This window comes from Aquarana catesbeiana, linkage group LG01 (genome assembly GCF_042186555.1).
Source record: "Aquarana catesbeiana isolate 2022-GZ linkage group LG01, ASM4218655v1, whole genome shotgun sequence".
NCBI lineage: Eukaryota > Metazoa > Chordata > Amphibia > Anura > Ranidae > Aquarana > Aquarana catesbeiana.
Genome location: NC_133324.1, coordinates 650893105 through 650903488, shown reverse-complemented (window position 1 = coordinate 650903488; position 10384 = coordinate 650893105). Strand labels below are relative to the sequence as shown.

Here is a 10384-nt window from a genome sequence, read left to right as displayed (position 1 = left end):
CTGCTCCCAGTGTAGCAAGCTTTGGTTCTACTGAATATTTTGAATTATAGCATATTTCGTAATCAGTGGTGAAATAAAAACAGTTACTGGTTGGACAAAAAGACTTCCTGTTTGGAACTGGCTTGTAGACTGTGTTTCAATTTCTGGGGATAACTTTTAATAGCATTTATGTATGTTGTTGGTCTGAAAGCACGTGTGCAGCAACACAAACGATTTCTTGTGCACAACATGGGCATGTTGTAGGTTGCCCTTTTTTTTTTTTTTCCCCCTGTAATAGCCTCCATGTTCCATATAAACATCTCATATTTATGCAGCTGTGTTGATACATAATTCTCTTTAAAGTGTTTGTTTCCTGAAAACTGTTAGTTTTGGATAGAGTAGAAGAGTACATCTCCTGCTCCCAGCATAGAAAACTTAAATTAAAAGAAATCTTGACAGAGGCTCTAACACATACACACTTAATCCAAAACTAAAAAGGAGTTTTGCTTAGAGATACTTTAAAGAGTAACTTCGCTTTTGTTAAGAAAAAAAAAACATTCCTCTCTGGTTGATCGATGTACATTATTACAAGGATTTTAACCACTTAAGGACCAGCATCGTTTTGGATTTAAAAATTGCGCACGCTCGTGGAATGGCATCAAACTTTTACCCTCAAAAATCTCCATAGGCGACGTTTAAAAAAAATTCTACAGGTTGCATATTTTGCGGTACAGAGGAGGTCTAGGGCTAGAATTATTGCTCTCGCTCTACCGGTCGCTGCAATACCTCACATGTGTGGTTTGACCACCGTTTTCATATGCGGGCGCTACTCGCGTATGCGTTTGCTTCTGCGCGCGAGCTCGTCGGGATGGGGGGGTTTAAATTTTTTTTTTTTTTTATTTTACAATACTTTATTTTTACACGGTTTAAAAAAAAAAAAAAAATGGTGTCACTTTTATTCCTATTACAAGGAATGTAAACATCCCTTGTAATAGAAAAAAGCATTGCAGGACCTCAAAAAGACCTCAGATCTCATATTTACACTAAAATGCAATAAAAAAAAAAAAAAAGTCATTTTTAGAAATGACATTTGAAAAAATGTGCCTTTTTTTTAAGAGGCGTGGGCGGAAGTGACGTTTTGACGTCGCTTTCGCCCAGCAGTGTCATGGAGACGAGTGGGCGCCATCTTAGCCTCACTCGTCTCCAGACACACCACAGGATAGGACGCGATCGCCTCCGCCGCTACCGACGGCTCCGTTAAGCGGCGGAGTGCACCAGATCGCGGCGGGAGGGGGGGCCCCCTCTCCCGCCACCGATAAAAGTGATCTCGCGGCGAATCCGCCGCAGGGACCACTTTTATCTGAAAGCCGACCGCCGCATGAAAACGGGGATACCGGGGTTATGGCAGCTAGCTGCTGCCATTAAAACGATATCCCCGTTCAAAGTTTGGACGTACATAGGCGTGCGGCAGTCCTTAAGTGGTTAACAAACTTTGCAGATTACTACCCTTTTTTTTTTTTTTTTTCTGAAGAAGAAATAGCTGTTTTTCTGTGTCCATGTGCAAAATGAATGTGATTGGGAGTGGATTTTTTTTTTTTTTTTTTTTTTTTTTTTTTTTTTTTTTTTTTTAGCAGCTGCTTCACCTGCAGGGCTCCTAATGAGGAAAGTGGCGGGGTCAGCATTCCTTTAGACATGATTTACCTTGGAAGTATCACACCAAAAATTATTATTATTTTTTTTTTTTTTTTTTTGTTGCATGGGATGCCAAAAAGCTGATTTTGTATCTTAGTGCAAACTTCTGGGAAAATCAGTAAGCCAATTACTCAAGCAGGAAATTACGTTTTCAGTGGGGTATTATAAATTACCTTTCCTTTTCAATTTTCAGCCATATTGCATTGCGTTTTACAGAAAATTACAGGGCTGCAAATTGAAAAAAATAATTTTTATAATCAATTTTAAAATATGACTTGTCACAATTGTATTTTTTTTTTTCCCCTACTAAAGCAGAGTTCTCTTTTAAGTTCTTTATGTATCTAGTGTACTGTATATATTCAGGCTTGTGAGTCTAAAGTAGAACTCATTGCTATTTCTGTGACAGGGTTACCCAAGGTCAGGGACTAATGCCTGATGGTACCAGCCGATTTACCTGCAAGGGGAAGCAGATTTTCCACTTCATGGGCACCAGCACCTTTTCTGAATACACTGTGGTTGCTGACATCTCTGTTGCCAAGATAGAGGACTCTGCTCCTTTGGACAAGGTCTGTCTGCTGGGCTGTGGTGTTTCAACTGGATACGGAGCAGCTCTGAACACTGCCAAGGTAAGCAGATTTATGCGGTAGTGCCAGGAACCTTTGAGTCTGTCATTTATGTTGGTGTGTAAAATGATCAGTGACCTAACTGAGTTTTTGCACTGAATAGTGTAAAGTGTAGCATGGGGGGGGGGGGGGGGGGCTTAACCTCTTAAATGTTTTTAGGTGTACCATTTTATTAAGTTTGCATTTAGCAGAGGACTAGGTTTATGCTAAATGTCAATAATCCTTGTATGAGGTGTCGATGTTTGTCATGTTTCTGCATTGTTCTGGGAAAAAAAAACGACATTTTCACTTATACCTAATATCAGGTGGAGCCAGGATCTACATGTGCGGTGTTTGGCCTAGGAGCTGTTGGTCTTGCAGTGATCATGGGATGCAAAGTAGCTGGTGCCAAGCGCATTATTGGGATCGACATCAACAAAGAGAAGTTTGCCAAGGCTGCTGAGTTTGGAGCCACCGAGAGCATCAGCCCTACAGATTACAGTAAGCCCATCCAGGAGGTTCTGGTGGAACTAACTGAAGGAGGAGTGGACTATTCCTTTGAATGCATTGGAAATGTGGGAGTTATGGTAATTATATGTCGCTTACATAAGTATTGTTCAGTATATTCTGCATAGATTTAGAACAGAATTAAAAGCATTCTACACAGAATAAGAGGAACTAAAGTCCACAATGCTTACCTCTTTCAGTGGCCCAACGCCTTTTGCTGTTGCCAGCATCTTCCGGGTGCTGGGGTGAGGCTGTCTTCATTGGCCAGTGCAGGTTGATGTCACTTTTGCACATGCGCAAGTGTTTAGTCATCCTGCCACGCAGGATCTGTGCCGGAATGTAAACAGCTTCACATGTACAGCACAGTGTGCATTATAAAGAAGACTGCGAGCAGGCAGGTGAGACATTGTGCATGTCTCTTCTGCCATAAAGAGCTTGCCTGCACATAGTTTCTGAAATGGAGACTTTAGTTCTGCTTTTAACCACTTGAGCGCCGGAAGGTTTTACCTCCTTTATGACCAGGCTATTTTTTTGCTATTTAGCGCTGTGCAACCTTAACTGCCAATTGTGTGGTTTTGCAATACTATACACAAATTATTTTTATTTTTTTTTTTTTCTCCACAAATCACCGGTGGGTTTTTTTTTTTTTTTTTTGTGATATATAAAAGCATAAAGACGAAAATGTCGCAGAAAAAATATTTTCTACTTTGTCATAAAACATATACCTGTACAATAAAATCAAATTTCATCATAATTTTAGGTAAAAAAAGATGTATTTGATTTCTTCAGTTAAAAAAAAATAATAATAATAATTGGGACAAAAACTCACCATGCCTCTTACTAAATGCCTGACTATTTTCCAAAAAGGGGTCATTTGGGAGGAGTTTGTACTGTCATGGCATTTTAGGGCCTCAAGAAATGAGTCAGTACATCAAGACTGATCAATTTTTCAAATACATATACCATAGTTTGTAGACTCTATAAATTTCACACACACTAATATACATTTATTGGGATTTTTTTTACCAAAGACATGTAGCAGAATACATTTTGGCCTAAATTTATGATGATTGGATATGTGTTATGAGAAAGTAGAAAATATCGTCTGTGGGGTGTTTTTTTTTTTTTTTTTTTTTTTTTTTTTTTTTGTTGCAACCTTTCTTTCGTTTTTTTTTATTGCAAAAAAATTAAAAACCCAGTGATTATCAAATACCACCAAAAGAGAGCTCTATTTGTGGGAAATAAATGATAAAAATGTCATTAGGTGTACAGTGTTGCATGACCATGTAATTGTGAGTTAAATTAGCGCAGTGCTGAATGGCAAAAAATGGTCTGGTCATGAAGGAGATAACCCCTTCTGAAGCTCAAGTGGTTAAAAGCAGAACTAAAGTCTCCATTTCAGAAACCTATGTGCAGGCAAGCTCTTTGTTGCAAAAGAGACATGCAATGTCTTTTCTGAAATAAAATTGACCTACCTGCCTGCTCGCACTCTTCTTTATGATGCAAGTGTGAAGCTGTTTACATTCCAGCACAGATCCTATGTGGCAGGATGACTGTACTCCTTCGCATAGGCACACCGTGCACTCCTAAACTCGGAGCACGCACATGCCGTACATTGTGCCTGCATGCACCACCCCACCGCAGTATACATAAGTGTTTAAGCTATCCCAGAATTTTTTCTTGCTTTACGCCCTATTTTACTATAAATCATCGCAGATTTTTATGACCATATTTTTTGTTAGCAAGATGGCGTATAAACTCTAGCCATATCTGCCTGAAGGGATTATTTAATATGCAACCCCTAATACTCTCCTGGCAGTACAGAGTGACTGTAACTCATCAGAAGTGACTTAGTGTTGCCCATACATATATAGTGTGTGTGCACAGAAAAGTAAGCTGCAGTCTTAAGCCCAAAAACAAAAGTGTAGTATATTGCACCTTACTAATTCTTGGATGATGGCTGCATTCACTTTTTTCCTCCTATGTGTTTGTTTTAATTTTTATTTTTTTCCCTGGTGATTGGGCCAGTAAGCAGTCTATTTTTTCAACTTTCTTTAACCACTTGCCTACTGGGCACTTAAACCCCCTTCCTGCCCAGGCCAAATTTTCAGCTTTCAGCGCTGTCACTCTTTGACAATTGTGTGGTCATGCTACGCTATACCCCTATGACATTTTTTTTTTTTTCACACAAATAGAGCTTTCTTTTGGTGGTATTTAATCACTACTGGGGTTTTTATTTTTTGCTAAACAAAAAATGACCAAAAAGTTTGAGGAAAACAGTTTTCATAGTTATAAAAGTTTGCAAACAGGTTTTTTTGTTTTTTTTTGTTTTTTTCCTTTTCTTTCATTGGGCACAGATGAGGCTGCACTGATGGGGTGGAACTGGTGGGCACAGATGAGGTGGCAGTGGCTCTCTGTTTGGGACCAATGTCCCTCTGATAGATGCCGGTGATCTGGACTTTTCTTTGCTTGCTGTCATTGGCTGACAGTTGATCACGTGGTAAGGTGTCGGGATCGGCCCCTTACTCCGATCTATGATCAGCCGAGTCTCGTAAACTTGCGTAGCTGATCAGAGCGTGCCGTGCCCTGCTGGGGGCACGCAGGCAGTTCGTGCACGAGAGGACGTACATGGATGCCCTCCCGGCAATTAAGGCCTGTGCTGTAGCCATCTTTTGGCTGTAGCTTGGTTGTGAAGGGGTTAATAGACCAATCTCTCAGTCAAAAGTGGCAGATGACTGAAGCAAAACTATCTTTTTCTGACAGAGGTGCTTACAATGGTCGGTTTTTATTCCAAAGGGGGGGGGGAGCTTTTGCTGTAACTGCCTAAATTGTGTCAGCTGGAGTTTGAATTTAAAGCCAAATTTAGCTAAACTCAAGTGTTTATAAAACTGCAAGCAGGCGGCTTTTTATTACAGAAGTGACATGCTTGTGTCTCTTTTGCAATAATACAAACCTCCCCACCGACTCGCAGTATTCTACGGAATGTACGCTGAGTATGCACAGCAAACATGCATTCCTGGCACAGCCGAACAGCTGCGCCAATATGACTGACTCCCGTGTACACGTGTGGGATGACGTCATCCTCTGCTGGCCAGTCAAGATGCCGAAAAACTGACACTGGGGAGAAGATGACAGCGGCTGGCAATGAGTGTAACAGCCACATCACTGGAAGATGGAGGTGAGTATACTGGAAGGTTTAGTTCCGCTTAACTTAATCTTAGAACCGTTATGGTCAAGGCATGCTTCAAATGTTAACTGTCGCAAGCATTTTTGCTGTCAACCGAACTGTCAAGCCATCACATGACTGGTGTCATAATCAATGATGTGGCCATTGCAGGTCAAACCTAGGCCGAGATGACCACTTCCTTGGCTGTAAAGTATTGCCAGGTTTTGTGCTGTATTTTTTGTTTTTTAGTTAAGTCTATCTAAATGTGTTTGTACTTCAAACACTACCCTCTCCCCAGACTGATAATGCTGCTATCAAAGGGTGTCTCAATTGCTCTTCCAATCCAGAGTGGACACACCCTAAGACAAGAATGTGTTACTGGCCAAATCATCAGGTAACAGGAAAAAGCCCTAAAAAAATAAAAGCAATGCAGCCATCACATCTAAGGCTTGTTAAGCTGCAATAAATGTAGTTTTTTGGGGGTTTAATACTGCTTCAAAGTATGTTTACTGATTGCAGCACATAATTGACTAATTTTCTTTCTTTTCCTCATGTTGAGCTTATTTTATTTAGTTGCAAACCTTTGTTCAAAACCAGTGTGTTACGTTTAACATACAGCAAATTATTATTTATTTATTTTAAGCGTGCTGCCTTGGAGGCCTGCCATAAAGGCTGGGGTGTAAGTGTCATTGTGGGTGTGGCAGCATCTGGCCAGGAAATCGCAACACGCCCGTTCCAGCTGGTCACTGGACGTACATGGAAAGGAACTGCTTTCGGGGGTAAGGCCAACATACTACATTACCAATTTAGTTTTTAGCAATCCGAGGTTAAGAGATCTTAGATTTTATTTTCTCTGTTGGGTATATTTGGAATACATTCTGTTTTAAACTACAGAAAAACATTTGTCTACATCAGAGTTTATATTCCTATGTGGCGTTCCTTTGAGATTTGTGTCCTTGGCATCAGGACACTGTAAACAAGAAACACTTGATACTGGGAAACATGCAACACTATCACTCTGAAATAAAGGTCCAGAGCAAAGCACTTTTGTTTGCTTCTAGCAGGAGTAAAAAAAAAAGAAAGGTTCTACAACATTTTAAAAATACCTGCTTTTTAATATGGATGTTTTCTCTTCCAAATGTGTAGCAATAGAACCTAGTCCAAGTCCATAAAAAATCATCTACTTTACAGTTGTGCCAAGAAAGCTATAGAGAACTTAATTTGGAGCAATATTAGCTTATACTTAAAAAAAAAAAAAAAAAAGCTATACTAAAACTTTAAAACTTTTTAAACCTTGTACAGATTATCCATGACAATAAACCCTGTAGTAGGACTATCTCATGACATTAAAGTGTTCTCCATAAATCAGTGACTTAAAGCAGACCTTCACTTAAAAATGAAAGTACCACTCATCCTATTTTCCCCTTTGCCTCCCTATAAGATTGCAGAGTTTGTGTACCTTTCTGTGAGAGGTACCCACTCCCACTTCCTTAATCCTCGCTTAGGCAAGGATGACCTTTAAATTGGGTTGCAGCCTTCTAAAATAGCGTTGCGCATTTTTGGAGGCTGCAGGACCAGTCTTGCTGGGGAGCCAGCCATGAATCATGAAGCCACAGATAGCTTCCATATCCAAGATGGTGGAGCAGGGGATCCCTGGCCCTAAGAAGAATTGACAGTAGTAGGGAAGGTATCCCCAGGACTCCATGGGCCAGTAAGTTCGTTATAGGGAACATTTTGAAATGTTAACTGTGTCTAAGTAGTACCCTCTACTACTTGCTTTTGTTTTTTGTTTTTTTGTTTTTTGTTTTTTTTTTTTTGGTATTTGGTATTTTGGCTTTTGACTGCTAGCCTTGCGCAACTTGATGATGATACTATTCTTAAACAAACATTACAGGACACAAGAGACAATTCTTGGACTATTGTGTTCTGATCCACCTCCAGGTGATTGGACACTGGCAAACGACAAAGCTTGACACCACTTGGCATAACCTTTTCCAATCCCAGCATTGCTTTATGGCCCGTACACACGATCCGAATATCGTACGACAGTTTTCGCTTAATAGTCGCAAGTAGAAATTGAATAGGTAGATAAGGTCACAAATTCTTGTACGACAGAAAAAAAAATCAGAAGTGATGTCATGTGTTGTAATGTATTTGTATTGTATTTTCGAACGACAACTATACTGACTAAATGAAAATCGTACGATCTGGAATCGTACGAGGAAAATTTTCATGCATGTCCATTCGAATAATTTCTAATGAACTGTCATGATCGGGTGTTGAAAGTAGTGTACACACGATCCGAAAATCGTATGATTCTTCCTCGGTTGACCGTTTTCGTACGATATTCGGATCATGTGTACGGGCCATTAGTTTTGTCAGCAAGCAATATTGGAGAAAAATGAGTGAACATTTCCCTTTGGGATTAATAAAGTATTCTTTTTTTTTTTTTTTTTTTTTTTTAGATTGTAAAAGATAATGTTACGCCGAGTAAAATTTTTTTTTTTTTTTATTGATTTTATAGTTATTAACTAGGTAATAGACAATACAAAAATAAATGAACAAAGGTCATTGCACACATTAAATATTTGGTAATGTGGTTGATAGTTACATATCATATGTTACAATAGTTCTCCGACCATATTAACCAGTTTTTATCAAACGTTTCACAGTGCATAGCGTTGATAGCAATGAGGTGTTCAAAGGTATGGTTACGTTGGACATGTTTTATTACATCCGAAGAGTTTGTGCATGAGTTGTCTTTCCATTTGCGGAGTATTAGGTTACGTGTTTTGAGTAGAATGTGAGATATAACAGATCTGAATTGGGGAGGGAATTTTTCTATTCCTATATGGAGGATTGCAAGTGCCGGGTTAGTGGTGGTTATGTTTCCCGTAATAGAGGATATTATTTTAAAGATTTGGTTCCATAAGCTTTTTATACTTGGGCATTCCCATAATGTATGTAGCAAATTTCCTATGTAACCGCAGTTCCGCCAGCATAGTGGCGATTTTGTCTGGATAATATTTAGCTAACCTAAATGGTGTGTAATGCCATCTATTTATTAGTTTTATTGTCATTTTCCAGTGTTTGACACAATGGGAGGATTTATGGATTTCTTTGAGAGCATTTAGCCATTGAGTGTCTGAAAAAGTGGTACCCAGTTCTCTTTCCCATTTCCAGATTGTGGTGGATTTTTTAAAGACATGTTTATCCTGGGCTAGATTGTAGAATAAGGTTATTCTCTTAACATTGGGACGTGTGTTATTGTAAAAGTGCCGTGCTACGGTCTGTGCTGTTATAGTTTTGTAGCGTATGTACCTTCAGGAAGTGTATGATTCGTGTAAAAGTTGTGTTGCTTGGAAATTTGTACTCTGTCAAAATTTGTTCCAATGATTTGGGTTTGTTGTCGATGAGGAGGTCTTGTATGTGTAGAATCCCGTGTTTTAAGAGTGGTTTTACCGATAGTATGGGGATGTTGGCTTCTAATAGTTCAGTGGGTAATTTGTAGTCTATTGCACATGTGTCAGCGTGGGTTTGTTTTAGAATGCGTCTCCATGCTTGTATCGACATTTGTATTGGAGGAGGAAGGTTTCTAATATTCCATGGAGTCCAAACGTCTCCCAGTATAAACGATTTAAGGTCGGTAGTTGGGGTTCTTGATTTTTCAATGTCTACCCATAGCGGTATGTCCTTGTCACGGAACCAGAATTTGAGGTGATCTAGCCTGACTGCCTATAGGTAGTCTTCCAGGTCCACTAGGCCAGCCCCCCCAACCTTTTTGTGTGGTGTAAGAGTGATTCTAGGACATCAGGCTTTTTTCCCTTGCCAAGTGAATTTCCAGAGGAGGTTAGCTAGTTTTGTTATGTAACAGGGGGGTATGTGGATTGGTAATGTAAGGAATATGAATAATATTCAAGGTAAAATTGACATTTTGAAGGCCGCTATCCTTCCTAGCCAGGATAATTCTTTCTTTGAGATATTGTGCAATTGCGTTTCTATTTTGGTTATTAGAGGTTTGAGATTGGCACTGATTAGTGAGGCAGTTGTGTTAGTCAGTGTAATCCCAAGGTACGTAATGCCTTTTGTGCTCCATGTATACGGAAGGTTATTTTGTAATATGGATCGGGTGCTTGGTGGCACTCCCATGCTGAGAATTAGATTTTGCGTAGTTTACCTTGTAATATGAAACCTCCCCAAAGGTCTTTAGGATATCGTGGGCCTGTTTTAGTGACGTTAGCGGGTTGGTTAACAGAAGGATGACGTCATCCGCAAATAAATTTATGGTATGCATCTGGGAGCCTATTTGGAAGCCTGTGATTGAGGCATGTGCTCTAATGGATTCTGCTAATGGCTCTATCATTAAGTTAAATATACGATAAGGGGCATCCTTGGCGGATCCCATTTGTTATGTTATAGGGTTTGGACAGTAGGCCGG

At 39.6% G+C, this 10384-nt stretch overlaps 1 protein-coding gene across 1 annotated transcript in view; it reads left to right on the top strand.

Moving 5' to 3' along the window:
* The window catches only part of LOC141110032 (alcohol dehydrogenase class-3), a 40204-nt gene that overhangs the window by 9621 nt on the left and 20199 nt on the right, over window positions 1-10384 (top strand). Inside the window, exons 5-7 of the mRNA XM_073601279.1 lie at window positions 2078-2297; window positions 2600-2860; window positions 6590-6725. Coding sequence (XP_073457380.1) covers window positions 2078-2297; window positions 2600-2860; window positions 6590-6725 — 617 coding nt within the window. The remainder of the gene's footprint in view (window positions 1-2077; window positions 2298-2599; window positions 2861-6589; window positions 6726-10384) is intronic.